At 42.2% G+C, this 20176-nt stretch overlaps 2 protein-coding genes across 3 annotated transcripts in view; one reads left to right on the top strand and one right to left on the bottom strand.

The window, feature by feature from the left end:
- LOC105384018 (nardilysin) overlaps window positions 1–20176 on the bottom strand; it is a 29860-nt gene that overhangs the window by 2669 nt on the left and 7015 nt on the right. The window contains exons 5-21 of one of the 2 annotated variants that reach the window (XM_048626232.1): window positions 19915–20040; window positions 19485–19567; window positions 19091–19261; window positions 18581–18702; window positions 17921–18041; window positions 17597–17674; window positions 17262–17402; window positions 16539–16668; window positions 15830–16088; window positions 15579–15713; window positions 15187–15337; window positions 14730–14863; window positions 9986–10115; window positions 9449–9547; window positions 8969–9112; window positions 1513–1649; window positions 205–349 (exon numbers count right to left, since the gene is read on the bottom strand). In XM_048626232.1, coding sequence (XP_048482189.1) covers window positions 205–349; window positions 1513–1649; window positions 8969–9112; window positions 9449–9547; window positions 9986–10115; window positions 14730–14863; window positions 15187–15337; window positions 15579–15713; window positions 15830–16088; window positions 16539–16668; window positions 17262–17402; window positions 17597–17674; window positions 17921–18041; window positions 18581–18702; window positions 19091–19261; window positions 19485–19567; window positions 19915–20040 — 2306 coding nt within the window. Of the gene's footprint in view, window positions 1–204; window positions 350–1512; window positions 1650–2535; window positions 2774–8968; window positions 9113–9448; window positions 9548–9985; window positions 10116–14729; window positions 14864–15186; window positions 15338–15578; window positions 15714–15829; window positions 16089–16538; window positions 16669–17261; window positions 17403–17596; window positions 17675–17920; window positions 18042–18580; window positions 18703–19090; window positions 19262–19484; window positions 19568–19914; window positions 20041–20176 lie in introns of those variants that run through there. The other variant, XM_048626231.1, reaches the window with a different exon arrangement.
- On the top strand, window positions 3514–8629 carry LOC119693809. The gene is made up of 2 exons (XM_038118416.2): window positions 3514–5453; window positions 8372–8629. Exons 1-2 carry the CDS (start codon window positions 3816–3818, stop codon window positions 8384–8386), a joined length of 1653 nt encoding a protein of 550 aa, XP_037974344.2. The 5' UTR covers window positions 3514–3815; the 3' UTR covers window positions 8387–8629.

The raw sequence follows: 20176 nt of genomic DNA on the forward strand, positions 1-20176 counted from the left end.
CTACCATTCAACCTGCAGGAGGTATAAGACGCAAAAAGTATAGCCGTCCAAAAAAAAGGTTCTTAACACGATTTCAATAACGATCGATTCGTTTCGTACAGTCAGCTGCATAAGTAGCTATACACTTTTGTACCTTGTCAATCTGAAACCGCCAGTTTGACAAGGTACAGAAGTGTATAGCTACTTATGCGGCTGACCGCTTACCTCCTCTTTCAGCTCGTAGTCGGTGGTGTGCTTGAGCTGTATGAGCGAGGTCTTGGTGGTGTCGAGAGTGGACTCGTTGAGGCGGCGCATGTCCCGCAGGAACTTCTTCAGGAAGTTCTCCACGCGACCGTCCACGTGCGATACGCTGACACATTGAAAAAGACACGTTATTTAGATTAAAAATATATTTATTTAATCTTTAACTAAGGGTGAGGCCACACGAGCGTAATTTTGTGCGGGGACAAGGGGGGCGGGGAAGTTAATCGTTCCCCTCGTCCCCGCGCACACTTTTCTGCCGCGCACAACTCACAAAATTACGCTCGTGTGGCCTCACCTTAAGTGCTAAAATCATTTTCTAACAGACCACCGACAGTAAGGAGAAGCTATGTCAAAAAAAACATACATCAGACGAATTCAGAACCTCCACCTTATTTCGAAGTCGGTTAAAAAAATAAGGAAATATGTATATGGATGTAAGTAAAAAGTGCTCACATCGCGAATATTGTTCACATAATATAGGACAACAAAACGGATTAATGCCTATTCGTAGAAGCTTCGCTTATAGTCCGTTTTTCTTTGTTAGGTAGCGTATCTTTGACAAATATTTAGGAAAAAGCTGCAGTGAACCATATTAAAGAACGAACAAACAAAGTGTTGATTGTGTTACTTTTTACACTAAAATAATGTAAATAAAATGTGGCCATTAGTGCTGTGCACTCCCCGAGGTATGAGAGAGGTGAGATGTTGGGCGCTTGGAGTAGTGATTGAAGTAGGAAATGATTAACGCGACGTGTCTAACTGTAGTAAACTCTCTTTATTCAGTAAAATAGTAACATATTTATATGAAGATTCTGGAATTCGCTATGACGTGCAGCATGTCAATAAAGTCTAGTTTGGCTATCTATTAAATAGAAGGTATGCGACTTGTGAGTCTTATAACGTATGTTGTTTAGAGATAGTATTACAAATATTTATGGAATGCATTGTACTACGTCACATGCTACAGTGCGGGGCGAGGCCGCAACGAGCGAGACAGAGATAGAGACTTAACAGCCGATTCTCCTACCCGTCTCGCATACCTCAGGGAGTGCACAGCACTATAGAGCTTCCACTATATTAATGTATTTTTGACGTTTCCTTATGTATGGTAAGTAAAGTTGGTTTTCCTTTGCAGTCATCAAATATGTATGGGATTTCGAATGTCAAAAAACCAATAATAAGATGGACAGAGTATAATGGTCACACTAATAGTCTACCTCAACGGTTATCGGCACAGAGGATAGAATAAAATACAGGGTGTCACAATACCTGAACTTGTCGACCTGCGTGTTGACAGTGACGGAGAAGCCGAGAACGCCGAACGTGTAGCGCATCATGCTGAACACGCTGTAGCCGAGCTGCTCTTTCGTGCGCAGCGCGTCGAACACCGGCTCCTCCATCAGCATCTGTGGTAGACAAAGGTCACACACTCAGCATGTGCTATAGACAATGAAGCCGAACGTGTAGCGCATCATGCTGAACACGCTGTAGCCGAGCTGCTCCTTCGTGCGCAGCGCGTCGAACACCGGCTCCTCCATCAGCATCTGTGACAGACAGACAAAGGTCACACACTCAGCATGTGCTATAGACAATGAAGCCGAACGTGTAGCGCATCATGCTGAACACGCTGTAGCCGAGCTGCTCCTTCGTGCGCAGCGCGTCGAACACCGGCTCCTCCATCAGCATCTGTGACAGACAGACAAAGGTCACACACTCAGCATGTGCTATAGACAATGAAGCCGAACGTGTAGCGCATCATGCTGAACACGCTGTAGCCGAGCTGCTCCTTCGTGCGCAGCGCGTCGAACACCGGCTCCTCCATCAGCATCTGTGACAGACAGACAAAGGTCACACACTCAGCATGTGCTATAGACAATGAAGCCGAACGTGTAGCGCATCATGCTGAACACGCTGTAGCCGAGCTGCTCCTTCGTGCGCAGCGCGTCGAACACCGGCTCCTCCATCAGCATCTGTGGTAGACAAAGGTCACACACTCAGCATGTGCTATAGACAATGAAGCCGAACGTGTAGCGCATCATGCTGAACACGCTGTAGCCGAGCTGCTCCTTCGTGCGCAGCGCGTCGAACACCGGCTCCTCCATCAGCATCTGTGGCAGACAGACAAAGGTCACACACTCAGCATGTGCTATAGACAATGAAGCCGAACGTGTAGCGCATCATGCTGAACACGCTGTAGCCGAGCTGCTCCTTCGTGCGCAGCGCGTCGAACACCGGCTCCTCCATCAGCATCTGTGGTAGACAAAGGTCACACACTCAGCATGTGCTATAGACAATGAAGCCGAACGTGTAGCGCATCATGCTGAACACGCTGTAGCCGAGCTGCTCCTTCGTGCGCAGCGCGTCGAACACCGGCTCCTCCATCAGCATCTGTGGCAGACAGACAAAGGTCACACACTCAGCATGTGCTATAGACAATGAAGCCGAACGTGTAGCGCATCATGCTGAACACGCTGTAGCCGAGCTGCTCCTTCGTGCGCAGCGCGTCGAACACCGGCTCCTCCATCAGCATCTGTGACAGACGAACAAATGTCACACACTCAGCATGTGCTGTCGACAATAAAGCCACAGCCCTACACCGGCTCTTCCATCAGCATCTAACCAGAACATTTAAAATATTACGGGACGCAGGTAATTCAGGAAACAATATAATACAAAACAAAGAGTAACATAAAAGATTGATGTGCAGAGCGACAAAAAGGTGCCAGTAGGCCAGCTGAACATGTGCTAAAATAAGGTCACAGCGCTGGTTTTTAGCTGGCACTGTCTTTATAAGTGCGATATACCGAGATTCAATCTTGAAAGCTGCCAATCACGAGTTTAGACTTTACCTACTTATAAGGTGACCTCCAATCACACGTCTGCGTGAATGTTTATTTAATTTGCTTCATTATACGTAGAATATCAAATACAGGCTCCTCCATTCCTTAAGTACAAAAACAAATTTAAAATAAATTTCACAATTGAAAAGCTTCCATTGGCTTAACTCACCATGAGCACCTCCAGTATGGCGGTGTCCTTCGGGTTGGAGGTGCCCGCCTGGTAGTAGTCGGTGACGATGCTGTTGGTGGAGTGCGGGTTGAGGCTCAGCACGAGACACGAGCCTACAGCACTGTGGCGACATCTAGCTACGATGCGGGCAAGCTTAGCGAAGAGGTACCGTAGACTACCGACAGATGGCAGGGGAGCGAGAAAGCAATTTTATTTGTGTTTCATTCACGTATCCTTCGAGTCGCTTTGTTGTAGCTGCTGTAACACCCAATAGAAGCCAAGCCAAGCCAGCCCTAGCCAAGCCGACGTCATAGCCGACGTCACAGCCCCCTCCAGCCGCACGAAAGCCTGTGCGCGCCCCACTGCGGCCGCAGTGGAGGGAACAGCCACGCCTGCCTATAAAAGTCTAGCCGCAAGTTGATTCGTCTCTCATTTCTGCTATAACTTTTGTGTAAGGCGTTACTCTGCCCGTTTGTGATTTGAAATAAAATAAAAATAATCAAAGTGTCCACGTATTTAATTTAGCCCTTCATTATACTCAGAAGTGGCATAAGTGATCCACAATGATAAGAGTAATACGACGATCTGCAGAACGCAAGAAACGATTGCGACCTCCGGATGAAGAGCCCCCAACCTCGCCGAGCGTACAGCCAGAAGCTGAAGATCCAGATGAAGACGACTCGCCACCTGCTAAGAAGCTTCTCAAAAATCTGCTAGTGCAAGAGGTAGATCGAGCCCTAAATGATCTGAATAATGAGACGCCAGTGTATCTGCGTTCAAAGCATCGTGCAGCATCATTGATACCAGAGTTCGATCCTGATAGTGAAGAATGTACTGTCACCTCGTGGTTAAAAAAAATAGAGCAACTGGGAGACATTCACGACTGGGATGAAAAAACTATGTCATTCCATCTGCAAGACAAACTACGAGGGCAAGCAAGAAAATGGTACAACCGCCTTGAAGATTATAATTATTCGTGGACAGAATGGAAAAACATGTTATTACGTGCATTCCCAAAACACCGAGATTTCGCAAGTATGCTAGAAGAAATGATCAACCGGAAGAAACTAGCCTCAGAAAGCATGACGAAGTATTATCAGGAAAAAATAGCCATGTGCTTCCGGTGTAAACTATCCGATCAGGCCAGCGTGTCATGCATCATACGCGGCCTGCCACCATCTCTACAGTCAAATGCAAGAGCTTTCCAATGTGATCGACCTGACGAGCTATACGAAGGCTTCCTTGCAGCATTTGACGACTACCGTGCACCAGTTCCTGACCTACGAGGAAGCATAAAAGATGGACCTCGTCAGATTTCAGAGAAAAGACCTATGTCTATAAATCCAGATATTGATCCGTGTCCTCGCTGCAAGAAAACAGGGCACATGGTACGATTTTGCCCTTTACCTGATCAACGTACTTGCTACAAATGTGGGAATCAAGGTCATATTGCGCCAAAATGCCCAGGAGCCAGTAAACCAAGTATTTCGACCAGTAATGACGTCATCAAAGAAATTAAGCTGATACAAAACTACAACGAGATTTACAAGAAAACTGTGAAGGTAAATGGCATTTTTGTGAAAGGTTACCTCGATACCGGAAGTCAAGTAAACGTCCTATCAACTCAAGTAGCGGACGTTTTGAATTTATCAGTTACTAAAACCAATGTACAATTAAAAGGATTTTCCGGTGGAATTATAACGAGCCGGGGTGAAGTTGAATTCAAATTGGAGATAGACGGCTTACAAATAGATTGCAAAGCCTATTTGTCAGACATGGACATGAATGGGGTAAATTTGTTGATTGGCCAGCCCGTGATAAACAATGAAGGTTTTTCGCTAATTGTACATAATGGTACAGCCACTCTCAAGCAAGATTGTAATTTCTTATCACGCGTCGAAGCCGAAGAAAACAGCCGCTTCAAGGTCGTGACAGCTGATAAGGAACGTTTGCCACGTGGAATTTCAATAGTGAAAGTCCACATACTGGGAAATAAGGAAGGAAATGACGTCATAACGCCTGCCCGTCACTTCGAGTTGGGAGCTAAGTCATACTCCTTACCGGCTTCCGTGCTCCGAGGCAGTCAAGGGTACATGAAGATCATCAACGTCGGGTCTGAGGAGATCACGTGGCAGCCAGGCGAGGTGCTGGTGCGAGCTGAAGACTGCGAGCAGACATCCCTTGATCACCAGGACAGACAGGTCAGCCCTAAAGCCATTATTAGCCTTCAGCCTGCAGCCAAAGCTTTATTTTGTAATCCCATTGCCAGTTCAAGCATAAGTAGTATTGGGGGTGTAGCCATTGACGACATAAAAATCGGCCCTATTGGTGAACATGAACGTAATTGTTTGATAGACTTGTTGTCCCGACATACATCATGCTTTGCTAGCAATACCAGTGAGTTAGGTTGTTCGGATTTAGTACAAATGCGTATAAAACTAACTAGTGAACAGCCAGTGTATCGTCGCCCCTATCGCCTTTCGCACCCTGAACAAGAAATTGTGAATTCCAAGGTCAAGGAATTGTTAAGTGCGGGAATAATAAAAGAATCCGAGTCTAGCTATGCATCTCCCGTAATACTCGTTAAGAAAAGAAACGGTGATAGTAGGTTATGCGTAGATTATCGAGCCTTAAACTTTATAACGGTACGTGACCGGTACCCTTTGCCAAATATTGATGACCAGATATCAAAGTTAGCCGGTAAAAGTTATTTTACATGTCTAGACATGTCACAGGGGTACCATCAGCTTAAAATCTGTCCCGAGGATACTCATAAAACAGCGTTCATTACAACACAAGGTCACTTTGAATACTTGCGCGTACCCTTCGGTTTAGCAAATGCGCCTTCTGTTTTTATGCGATTAATCAATAAAATCGTAGAGTCCATAGGAAACTCAAGTCAAAGTCCAAATCTAGAATCCTCTGAGTTAAAGTCTGATTCAGGTCCTCCGGAAATACTAGCTTTCTTAGATGATTTATTATTGCCGTCTCATGATGTTCCTTCTGGCTTGCATCTGCTGAACACTGTGTTACAAAAATTTAATGACGCGAATTTAAAGCTTAACATGAGCAAATGTTCTTTCCTACAAAAAAAAATCACCTATTTAGGTCACGAAATCTCTTCTGAAGGCATTCAGCCGGGTGAATTAAAGTTGGCCGCTGTTGACAAATTTCCCATTCCATGTAACGTTCACGAAGTACGTCAATTTATTGGACTATGTAGCTATTTTCGAAAGTTTATTTTCAATTTCGCCGTTATAGCTCGTCCTTTAACCGAACTTACTAAGAAAAACTTAGACTGGGTTTGGAATGAAAACCATCAAAATAGTTTTGAAACGTTGAAAAGTCTCTTATGTAGTAAGCCAGTACTCGCTTTGTACGATCGAACGCTGCCAACTGAAATTCACACGGATGCATGCAAACTAGGGATAGCTGGTATATTATTACAACGTCAAACTGATGGGACATTGAGACCGGTTATGTATTTCAGTCGTGTAACTAGTCGCGAAGAGAGCGTTTATCACAGCTATGAGCTGGAAACTCTAGCAGTTGTAGAGTCATTACGTAGATTTCGTGTCTATATAGTAGGAATGCATGTGAAAATAGTGACCGATTGTAGTGCAGTCCGTGACACTCTAACAAAACGTGATATAGTCCCGCGCGTAGCAAGATGGTGGATGTCCATACAAGATTACGATATCAGTATCGAGTACAGACCGGGGGATCGGATGAAGCACGTTGACGCTTTAAGTCGAAATCCTATAGATGTTGCGAATGTAAATAGGTTAGAAGTTGCGGATTGGTTCTATTTGATACAATGTCAAGACGAAAAGCTGAAACACACTATTGATCTATTAAATAATGGTTGTACTGACAGCGATATCGTGAATAACTACGAGTTAGTTGAGGGCCGGTTGTACAGAAAAACTCTCGATGGCAAACGCTTAGTAGTACCCGGTTTGGCCCGGTGGCGTATAGTACAAATGCATCATGATGAAATCGGACACGTAGGCTTCAAACGATGCTTAGAATTAGTAAAAAAAGATTACTGGTTTCCTAAAATGACCCGTTTTATAAGGAAATACGTTGCGTCATGCCTAAATTGTGCTTATGGTAAAGGGGAATATGGTAGAAAAGAGGGTAGATTGCATCCGATTCCTAAGCCGATAGAACCTATGAAAATGATTCATGTAGACCATCTCGGACCCTTCTGCAGGACGAAAAAGGGGTATCAATACATTCTAGTTATCACTGACTCATTCAGCAAATTTGTCATTGCTGAGCCAACTCGTACTGTTAATTCCGTAGAAACGATCAGAGTACTCAAGAAGATATTCAGTCTTTTTGGATACCCAGGGCGCGTTGTTTCGGATCATGGAAAAGCCTTCACTAGTCGATACTTTAAGAGGTTTTCAGCACAAAAACAATTTAGACATACATTGAATGCAATTGCTTGTCCGCGCGCTAACGGTCAAGTAGAACGAACGAATCGTACAATTCTAGATGCATTAAGAACGACTGAAGGTAGTGAAACGACAAACAATTGGGACAATAGTTTACCAGATGTAGTCTGGGGCATAAATAACACTATGAATGCTACAACTAACTTTACGCCGTACGAACTAATGTTCACTCAAACTGGTAGGCCGGTCTGCGATGTTTCAACTCCCGATCGGAGTAACGAATCGGTACAATCCAAGCGCGCCAAAGCTAGTGCGAGAATTAAGAAAGCATCTGAACGAATGAAACGTAATTACGACAAGCGGCGTAAAAACAGTACAGTATATAGGAAGGGAGACATTGTACTATGGAAGCAGGCCCCTACTAGCAGTGTGGGTAAAGTCAACACAAAGTTAGATGACCTATACTCAGGCCCTTATATTGTTAGCAAAGTAATAGGTAACGATCGGTATAGGATTAGAAGTATCAAGGGTATTCGAGGTTACAAAAGTTTCACAGCCCTAGTCGCTTCGGACTCGTTGAGGCCCTATAGAAGCATAGCCCCCATGTCAGATAGTGCTAGTAGTACTGATGAGCAACTAGAAACCGAAGATTTGATTGACCTTTTGGAGAGTTAATGACCTTCTTTCTGTTCCTATTGCGGGAGCAATTGTTGCAGGATGGCCGAATGTAACACCCAATAGAAGCCAAGCCAAGCCAGCCCTAGCCAAGCCGACGTCATAGCCGACGTCACAGCCCCCTCCAGCCGCACGAAAGCCTGTGCGCGCCCCACTGCGGCCGCAGTGGAGGGAACAGCCACGCCTGCCTATAAAAGTCTAGCCGCAAGTTGATTCGTCTCTCATTTCTGCTATAACTTTTGTGTAAGGCGTTACTCTGCCCGTTTGTGATTTGAAATAAAATAAAAATAATCAAAGTGTCCACGTATTTAATTTAGCCCTTCATTATACTGCCATACATTCTGCTAGATTCGCATATGACGCGTTGACGTAGGTTACGAGCCTAGCGCACTGTGGCGACATCTATATAATATACGCGCAAGCGAAGAGATTCTAAAGACTACCGACAGATGGCAGAGGAGCGAAGAAACAAGTCTTACATAAGCACGGTCGCTAAAAGCACCGCGAAAAACGGGCATTCCCCTTTTTATATTTGTCTTTGTCGCGAGCGCACAGGTCAACGTTCGATTTTCTCTGTGCTTGCTGCAATCAGTATCTTCTAACCTCCTTACACCTTCTCCTGTCTCCCTCACACTCACCATAAGCACTTCCAATATGGCGGTGTCCTTCGGGTTGGAGGTGCCCGCCTGGTAGTAGTCGGTGACGATGCTGTTGGTGGAGTGCGGGTTGAGGCTCAGCACGCGGGCCACACGCGAGCCTAGGGGCAGCTGGTGGACGTGGACCTAAAGGGGGGAAAGAAAGTTACATACTTTGTTTATACAGGGTGTTAAAAAGGGGTATAGGAATTGGGTCTTAGGAGGTATCTTTTGGTTCAACAAGTTTTGAAAATTCGCTTCTCCATATAGCATAAAAAGTACTAATGGCGGTCCAGCCGCTCAAAGAGATTATGTGTACATTTAAATATGCAAATTAAAATTATTCAATTCATAACTTCATATTATTATTCTTTCCAAACGCTTTTCATATATCAGTTATTATTTTGGGTTAGAAAGGCCTATTTACTGGATATCGCTTAACTTAGTACAAAAATTGCGTAATATGTTTCTGTTGTAACTTACCATCGGTATTTCTTCAAGTACACCCCATTTTAGGTTTGCGAATGCCCGCTCCGATATCTTGAGCGCATTCGTCCAGTGGAGGTTGCCTTGAATTAGTACCTGCAATAATTATAAAGTGTAAATGACATATTTTATACTTTTATATTTACACCTACGTATTAATTGATTCGAAATGTTGTAGCTTAAGCACAACCTCTTCAAAAGGTGAAATGTTAGCTTACACCACCATTTGACTGCCATTTTCACTGAGAAATGTAGCAAATTTCATTATTTTCAAATCGCTGTCCTTTAGGCACTTTTCTGTTGTTTATGAGTTTTTAAAAGAACATATTTTTGTACAAACGGCTGTGCAATGTAGGTATATTGTGCTAACTAACGCGGCAATTTTATTGTTAAATCATCATAACATATTTCACAAAGACATTTTATTCTAATTTATATAAAAAAAAGTTTTTTTTAATTGGCGGTCTAAAATTGTACACATTAGCCAACATAACAAAGATAATATAAAACTACAACAAGCGCACACAAACCCACCTGCGCATACATCCGGTCGAACAGCGTCCGTCCGAACTCCTTCAACTCGTCGAGCGTCACGTTGTGGATCTCCGCCGCCTTGTGCCGCGGCGAGATGTACGGCTCGAGCAGGATGTGCATGCGCACGTCTCTGTAACACACATACTGACCTCAGTAATACTTAAGAAAGAAAGAAAGAAAACATTTATTTGACACAATGTCAACAACAAAAACAGAAAATGCTACAAAACCACAACAAAATACAGAAAATAATACAATACAAAACAAGCGAAGTAAAACGACTCAAACAATGGTTGCTGTACAGAGCGTCAAAAAGGCACCAGCTCAGCATGTGCCGTGGACTATTGTCCACGCGGAAGCCACAGCGCTGGTTTTCTGTTGGCTAAAGTTTACTATGGAGATCCAAATCCAATGCTGCACTTTTTACACTTGTGTAAATACATATTATAATTGAGTGAGGAACTTACAGAGTCTGAATTGAATTTTAATGGTTGATCGCTATGTATTTTCGACATAATGAACATAACATAAGTAAAGTATTATGAGAGGAATAAATCCATTGCTGCACTCTTAACACTTGTGGATCTTTAGCTGACTACCTTGCCAGGTTTGACCAGTTGAATGGGGACGAAATAATTATGTGCAATCTATTGAAACTGTTGACGTCTAGGCTTCTGAGCAGAAACACCAAACTCAGAATTTACAAAACGGTAATAAGACCGATACTGATGTACGGGTGTGAGGCCTGGACGTTAACGCAGAAAGAAGAGAGCAAACTGCTGGTGGCGGAACGGAAGGTCCTAAGGAAGATCTTTGGCCCAAGACAGAGACCCGATGGAAGCTGGAGAGTCCTGAAAAACGCCGAACTGGAAGATCTGATGGCGGGGGCTAACATAGTGGGAGAAACAAAAGCCCACAGACTTCGCTGGCTAGGCCATCTCCAGAGAATGGGAGAAGATCGTAGCGCAAAAAGAGCCTACATGGGCCGTCCGACGGGGCGCCGACCGGTGGGCCGGCCCAGGTACCGCTGGAGTGACGCGGTGGAGGCGGACCTGCGCGAGCTACAAGTCGTTGACTGGCGGGAGACTGCACTGGACCGTCAGAAGTGGCGATCTCTTGTATCGGAGGCCAAGACTCACTTTGGGTCGCTGAGCCAGCGGAGTAAGCATTGAGTATGAATGGTCTGGAGAAGAAATAGGCAGACGTTCCCCTCTGGCGGGGTGGTAGGCCAGAAAGGCCCACCGATTTATAAAAACTAGTTGCAGTCTCAATTTTCACTAGACTCAATCTAGTTGGCAAAGCGTTCGTTTCATAGAAAATGATTTGTTTACATACTAAAATGACAGCTTCAATAGGGAATATGCGTAATTTTTTTTTATACTTTTATTGGATAGATTTACATCACTTTATTATAGTAAAAAAAAATTCAACGCCAAAATAAGTAATTTAAGGTATTTTAAAGAAAGTTAAAAAATTACAACCATCACGACCACTTTGAAATTCCCGTCAGAATGGCGGGCTGTCGTGACGTCATAATCGTTTAATTTCACGGCTCAGAATAATGAGTCCCGTCAGTCGGCATAGATTTTTTACCTAATCAAGTAATCACAGAGTACTTTTGTATTTTCAACAAACCAATGTTGTCATGGTAACAAACGAAAAAGGAAGTGTATAAAGTGTGATCAGTGGCTGTTTTGTATTGGTAATAAAGTGTGACCAGTGGCTGTTTTGTAATGGGAGCTCGTAAACCAGAGGACCTTTGTACACAATATTACGCTATTATGGCAATATGAATATAAAGTAATATTTGTATTGTATGTAAGTACTTACTGTAACTTTGGTTCTCAGTAAGAGAGACTAGGGTTAGTGGGTCATTCTATTCTATTATCTGTGGGGGTGTAAGAACCTGCACCTGGCTCTCTTGAATGGAACCATTGTGCATATCTCAAAGGTCTAAACCCCCTTATCTAAACTATCGAATAAGAGTATAAAAATATATGCATATTCCCTAATATTTGGGCACACGGCTCTCGACTTTTCAATAGTCTTTGCTGTCCTTTTCCGCAGCTGGCCACAGTTTACTCGTTCATACTGCGTAATAAATTTAATTTGTCCAGTTCTTCTGATTACGAGAATTCTTCCATAACTTAATTTAGAAAAAAATAACAACTTCTAACGACTGCCATTATAACCTAAAAGTAGAAAGAGCAACTTGTGTCATGTTAATGTCATAATACTTACAATACAAATTTAATTTTATTGTGTTGCAATATGGAGCATATTTGAGTGGCTCGTTGACTAGCGAATGGCTGTTTACGCCTCATTACAATAGAACAACTAGTGGCAGCCCATACACTACCAACAAAAAATATAAAAAGTCCTAAACTTTGCAAACAAACAAGCATATCAAACAAGAAGTGGAGAGGTTATAGGAGGCTAGGATCTACTCGTATTGGAAGAATTTTTATGTGATCCATCGTATCTGATCACAACGAGCATCACAAATACTCGGTGACATTAACATTTCTTTGTTTACACTTGACATTTATTTAACTATACGCAAACGCAAAGAAGTTATTATTCTGAGATTGATATATTAAGAATTATGACGTCACATCCGCCCTAAGAAAATGGGTGACGTTTCTCGGAAGTTAGAATTTACCGAAGTTTTTTTGTACTTTTCAACTTCATTTACTTGCTCAAAAATAAATTATAATCAAAAATAATGATGGAGTCGTAGTTATGAAACAACAAAGTTTATAATAAATAATATTTGACCTTTATTTGAACCACTTGCATATTCCCTATTCATAGAATATCCGGATTCCGGATTTGATCACAGATTTGGTCATGGTTTATTGTTATTAGCTGTTTCCTAGCAACCAATGTCAAAAAAATGCAATAGTGATGTACCGGTATGTAGATATGTATTAATCGACAAAAAAGGTCATAGTTGGGAAGCGTCCGTAGTCAATTCGGCTACAGGCTACGGCTTCAGTAATCGTAACTGAACACTGAGGTTAAGCAACAACTGACACGGTCAGCCATTGGTAGGTACAGCATGAGTTACCGATTTCAAATGGTTCTTTTCTGGACGCTTCCATGCTTCGGGCGGGACGTTAAGCCGTGGGTCCCGGTTGCTGCTTCGGCACCTAGTCAGAGACCGCCCGAAGGGGCGGCTTTAAAGCATCTGACCGTCGGGTTGCCCACTTACTCGACAACTTCAGTGCATTGTACTCATCCAAAACGGCGATACGGCTCGCGACCTATCACGTGAGTATAAATGTACAGCGAAAAGCGGGTGACTTCGTTTATTAATAATTCCTAATTAAATTTAACTATATACCTAATTAATTTGAAATTAGTATTTCTAACCCATGTTCTCGAATTCATCGATAACACTTATCGATAATTGTTACATCCATTGGCAAGAAAAATGAAGACACTGTGTTCATTATAATACCCCATCCACACGCTCGGCGAACAATGGCAAACAGCAAACAGCAAACACTGACGTGTGGATGGGTGTTTGTCGTTGTTTGCCTGTTTGTGTTTGTGTTCGCCAGTGTTCGGCATCGGTGTCGGTTTTTCTTGCCAGATCAAAGGATGTTCGGCAAACAGTTCGCTACGTATCCACACGTCTGGCAGCGATCAGTATGCGCGCTAGCATTGCGGGAGGCGGACGTATCAACTTGCTACACTTTTTCGTTGGCGCGCATTTTTTTTATGTATGTTCACCGATTACTCCGCCGTTTATGAACCGATTTTGAAAATTCTTTTTTTCTTGTTTTGGGTTGAGCTCCCAAGTGGTCCCATTTTTTTTTTCAGAATTTTATCTCGCCCCTAAGGGTGGGTAAAGGGGTAAAAACAAGGTATGAATTTCCATTTTGGACACATATTAACCGATTCTAATGAAATTAAAAACATAAATATAGTTCTTGTAACAAAAAAATATGATGGTGACCTTGAGCTGATCTGATGATGGAAACGGAAGGCAGTCAAGGGAACTCCTCAACGCTATATAGCAACTACCTCGTGTTTAGGCTTGAATGATTCGTATTGATTAGTAGGACTTTTTGGTATCATTTGCATCTTACTTTTCATTAAAAATTATTGCAAATAAACTAAAAACTATAATACCTATAAAATAATAATTAAAAAGAAGTAGTCAGTTTTTAATATTTTTTTTAATTATTATTATTATCCCATCATCGTCTTTGCTTTCTTCTTATTTTCCTTTTTTCTTTCTCTTGCTTTAATTTATATAATAAAAATATGTCAACCCGAAAGTAATAGCTCGTCGTCCGCCGTGTTTGCCGGTTCGGAATGTTATGAGCGTTCGCCGAGCATGTGGATGGCTGTTTGTGTTCGGTGATTGTGGTTGGTGTTTGTGACTTTGTTTGCTGTTTGCCGTGTTTGTGACAAACAGCAAGCGTATGGATGGGGCTTAAAATGTCACTTCACGTTACCCTTATTGCTGGGAATTAAAACTCATAATGATATATCCCATGAGACATAATCATGGTAAACGGTAAAATTTCCCCCCGCAAAAATTGGCAGACTTTTTTGTATCAAGAAAGATAGCTATGACGCTTCCCGAGGGTACACCCGAGTCCGCGTTGTTCTATGGGAGTAAGTAAGTAAGTAAGTATTGAAACTGTCTTTATCATTATCAACAATCACCCTATTAGTATAATCTCACTAAATCCAATATTGCACTTTTTACACTCGTCTAACAACTTACTTGGCAAGTTTGACAGGTTTGATGAGCACGTTATGGTAGTTGCGCATGCGCACCTCGCGCACCGCCTCGAACAGAGACGGCGTCACGTCCTCTGTTGCTGAGCGCATGCCTTTTGTTATCAGGTCTACTAGTAGCTGGGGGCAAGGAGAGAGGCATGATTATTCATAGGCATGCTTATTGGACCGACGAGTTTTTGAGTGAGGACTACGGACAGGGAAGCGTAGTGTGGGTCGCTCTCTAGGACGCTGGATAGAATGAAATACTTAGACAGGTGGCTGTTGGTGGCTGTATATGGAATTCCAGGGAAATAGTACTGTGGCGCATAGTATGATTACAGGCAGATGATGATTATTCAAAGACATACTTGCTCTTGAGTGTCAGTGTCTTGAATGCAAACTTTTTTTCAGACCTAAAAGAGGCTCTATGTCAATAAATTGAAAACATAAATAAAACTCACATGTAGATTCTGACTGTACCCGGCCACTCTCAACATGAGTCCCTTGTCGCCTATGGACAGCGAGTGTGAGAGATCCGCCATGTCTGCAGGGTATAACTCTTCCTTCATCGTTTGATGTATCACATCGTTATAGAGATCGAGTAGGCACGACCTAGAAATAAAAAAAAAACAATTAAAATTTATAAAAGCCATACGGACTAGCAAAGCAAACTGTTTTTTTTAAAGGGAATACTTTATATCGTAATGCTTATATAAGTGTAAGATTAGATGGGACATACATTGTTCCTAAAGTAGCTTGCTGCATACTTAAAACTGATTCGAAATTAATGCACTCGTATATTATAGCGTTTCATTATTATACAGTCAAACATTTTTACAGTAGATTAACTTACTCTCTAGGTGATCGCAGGCTGAGTGGCGTGATGAAGTAGAAATAGAGGAGCGCGGTCGGGAACCGCCATTTAAAGTCGGGTTTGTACCACACCTCCATGTGACGGTTCTTTCGGAACAGATTCGGTTGGTCCAACCTGTTTCAACATAAAATAACAAACATAAAAAATGTACTTTGTTCTTTCCTCTTCATTCCTTTCTATGTGTAAACAATGCTAAAATGAATTTCAACAAAAAAATACAAAACACAAACCTGAAATTCTTCACAGCAGTCTCGTAACTATGATCTTTGAACACCACATCTCGAGGAGTCATCTCTTTCATCTTCCTGTGAACAATCCTCGCTGGGGTCCTTCCCAATTGCACTTCAGCTTCATCAGCCAAGTCTAAGTACGGTTGCGCCGGCGGCAAGAGTGTGAAATCTGTCGCTATGAATTCGTTCTTCTCCGGTAGATGGAACTCTTCGTACGGTTGCGCTGACATCCATTTGTCGAGCCATTGTTCGGGGATGTCTGTAGAGTTAATTATGAAGTTATAGGCGTGACAAATAATGAGCGTACAAAGTAAAAAGAAAGTTACACTTGTCCAAAATTAATAATGCACATGAAGATCTTGACGCCCGAATCATTAAATCGTAAGAGCCTTAAAAAAATACTTGCATTTTGCACCTTGTTCGAAAGAAATTGGAGTCAATATCATGTGTCACATAATCGAAAACAACCGATCTGTCAAAGATTTCTATGCGCATTATCAATTTTGGAGCACTGTAAAACTTGTTCTTTATAATTTTATGCTTAGTTAGACCAAAATATCTAAAACACAGCTTACTACATATTGTGCTTTAAAATGATAAGACAGACTATTTGTACCTTAGTTTAAGTTGTGTAAAGGCGTCAATGAAAAATGATTATCTATCTATGTAATCCGATTATTCATGTAAGTGTGTGTATGTGTGTGCTCACCTTCCTTCCTGTACTCGGTGCCGAACCACTTCTCGGTCTGGTTGTAGTGCACGGGGCGAGAATGCTTGTTGGACAGGATCATGATGTTCACCTTGTCCGGACGCATGGCCTCCAGCAGTTGCATTATACCCTGGTACATAAAAAATATATCAGATGGAGTGCATGAAAAAAGTCTCCTTGAGAGACGGTCGCAGCGACTGAGACTAATCTCACTCGCCAATCCTTTCACCACAGAGACAGGACCTAGACTAGAAAGGAAGTATTTTTGCGGTACCTACTCTACAATCCACCGGTTTAGGTATCACTTTCATTCAGGCTTCTTTTAAACAATATTTTTACTCTTAAATCAAAAGGGATATTGGTAAATACCTACGAATGGCAGTAGGGAAAATGCCGAATGGGCTGCATTGACGCTGCTTGGAAGAGGCCTATTTTCAGCACGATCATTGAATAATAATAACGATGACGAATGAGGATTTTTGTTGGCATGTTGCTTGGACCGCTATCTTATTATCATACACTCGCATACAATGAAAAATTCCCAGTGATATAGAAATTTATCTAGTGGGTGCTTTGTCAAACAGGACGCGTTACTAGCTCGCGTCAAAACGCTAACTTGACGCGGCTGTTTGAAGGTAATTTACCATAGTAGTACAACACAAGTTAGCGCTCTGACGCGCGCTAGCAACGCACTCTGTTTGACGAAGTCTTTAGGTAACTCACCTCAGGATCATACTTATAGTACAGCTTGTCCCCTGTAATATAGTGCTCGGGCGGGTAGAAGTGCATGTTCTCCGACAACGTCTCCACGTAGTCCGCCGGCTGGTGCTCCTCCTCGAAGCGGAAGCTGTTGCCCTCTATCGTCTGTGGGGTAAGGGTTGTTTTGGAATGCAAATTGGTATTTAAAACGGGAAGGGAAGATAAAAAATTAAGGCCTTTAGATTTCTTGCTATTGGAGCTGAATGATGATTTATACCGTATACTATGAAGAAGAAATTGTGATAAAACAATCAATATAATGGACGTGCTTAATAATTTACTGAAGTCATATTACATACCTGAATTTCCTTGAATATTCGCTCGGATGGCCCCAAATTCCTTAACATTTCTAAGTAAGAAAACACCGCCTCTAACACCTGAAAGAAATAAAATACATTATTAAAATCAATAAACTAGATTCACAGGTATATAGCAGCACTAGTATGGGAAGGGGTTAGATATATATGTTCCATGACCCAATAACCCATATCTTCCATTTTTATGAAGTCCTAAAAGACTAGAATGCGATACTGAATTTTAAATGCAGTACACTACACCTTTATACCAAACACAATTCAAAACATTCTGAACTCAACCAAGTCACTCATTAAGCTAAAACTCACCTCATCAACATGTTCCAGCCCATCCTTAGTAAGTACTATTTGCGTCGTGAAGAGTGAATACATGGAGGTGTAGTCCAGCCCCGACTCAGAGTTGCCCGTGTACAGGCCCATCGCCCACACTCTGCAAGAGAGAAGGGTTGACTGGTAGATATTATCTTTGAGTTTTAGGGCCGACTTTTTTTAAATAATTTATTTAAACCGATACACCAGCAGCTTAAACGACTAACATATTACTTGTATTCTTAGTTTAACCGCTCACGTCCCAGCGACCCATTGGTAAACCAGTCACAACAGATATTTTATTTTATTGTCTCAGATTTCTCGGGATGTGTTAATCGGGTTAATCGTGCAAATAATTGAATTATTTTTCTTAGAGTTGCGGTGAAAAACTCTAGAGCTCTACAAACTATTGTAATTATGAAAAATTACCTGAAATAAATGAATTTATTATTATTATTGTCCACAGACCTTATCCTATAGATCACCTTGTTGAAACGATTGGCGAGTCAGATTAGCGTTAGTTATTAGGCAAGCCGAGAACAGAGTGTTGTGGCTCTTATTGTCCAGCAGTGGACGATTCCAAAAAGGGTATCCAAAGCCGAAGAGGCTTTCGCTAAAATACTCCCCAAGACATTTTAGAACACCCTGTACACTACGTACTTGTTGCGCAAGTAGGACAGCAGGCTGCCCTTGCCCTCGTGTCCGAGCAGGAAGGAGATGTACTGGTGCGGCTTGGACTGGTACTCGGGGAGCAGGGAACGCATCATCCAGGTCAGGTGGATCTGTGGGGGTAGTTGTATAATTGAAATAAAAAGAAGAAATTATTTTCTCTAATACATGTATCAAAATTGTGAGAGCTAAATGTGAGTTAATCGAAAGTAAATAATATAAGACGGAAATCGACATGATTTGGCAGCGTTATATAAAAAAAAAATGAAAATGGCAGCATTATGCTATCTCGGTATATTCGTATGTCGGTCGCTCATTCATCCTTACCACTGTCACTTATGGAACGGTATATTTACAAAACACAACGACACTCGTGCTATCTAACTTTTAACATACTGTGTCCAATCAACTCCGATTTACAAAACATTGAAAATATGGTCGCTATATTTCGACCAGTGCGGATTAATCTGCCGCTCATCCATGAGTCAACGACGCACTCACCTCGCTGGCGTCACTAATAGGCTTCACATAGTAGAGGCTGGTGAACTCCGGCGTCACCAGCCGGTCACTGTAGCGGTGCTGGCTGAAGTCCAGTTGTTCCATACTGTTCCGTGGGATGTGAGAGAAACTGTCCACTACGTACTTTTCCAGGGATTTCAGGTCCATACGTGCCTGGAATTATAGGTGTAAAACATACAGATTCTAAAAGTGGTATAGATAGTTTTAGTAGAAACAAAAGAGGCTCACTGTGAAAATCTTTTGTATTTAAATCTTTTGTCTATCTGTGGTCAAACTTATTACACCTGGATAGGTTCTAGCTCATTGATAATTAGAATGCAATTTATTAATTTCAGAAGTTTTGTTAATATTTCGTTTGTAAGATGATAAAATTTACCTGGACAGCCAATGTCATCCGATGTGCGCTGTAATGTCTTTTCCTAAACTCGTGCGCTGCTTTATGTAGCTTGTCATCGTCACCTGCAAGATATTTGTGTCATAAGTTAAAGACTCATTACTCACAAGACAATATCTAAAAAGTACGTCCTTTTAAAATGATGAAAATAGAATAGATGAGAAGTCCTTTTTAGATCGTCTTGGCGATGAGACGCTGGTGGTCAAAACCGGCCGCTATTGGTCTATTAGGGTGTCATTCAACCAGAGCTGTGCTGTGCTATGTGGACCAAAGAATATGATTGTTGGATATCAAACGTATCCATCCGAATGCCCTCTATCACTTCCTAATAAATTCAACATATGACATACCCACCATTTTGGCCTTCTATCGTTATTCAAACAGCAATATGCATAACTACAGGTACACTTACCTATTTCCTCCCTAAGGCTCTTGAGGTTCCCCCACGTGAAGGTGCGCGCGGGGTGCCCCTCCGGGAACAGCGACGAGAGCAGCTGGTCCTTGCGGTTGCCGTCAGATGGCGCTGCGATCGCGAACTCTACAAGAAGAGATAAATGTTGGTCAAAGTATAGCCCGTTTAGTTTGTCGTAGCTACATGCTAGTGATAGTCTGTTTAGTGAAGTGGGGTAGTACCGATATCGTTAATTAACTTAATATAAGATTGATGACAAAGT

Source organism: Plutella xylostella, chromosome 16 (genome assembly GCF_932276165.1).
Source record: "Plutella xylostella chromosome 16, ilPluXylo3.1, whole genome shotgun sequence".
Taxonomy (NCBI): Eukaryota; Metazoa; Arthropoda; class Insecta; order Lepidoptera; family Plutellidae; genus Plutella; species Plutella xylostella.

What these genes read in the sequence shown, in the direction of transcription:
- LOC119693809 (XM_038118416.2), top strand. Translation starts at nt 3,816, where the DNA reads ATGATAAGAGTAATACGACGATCTGCAGAACGCAAGAAACGATTGCGA.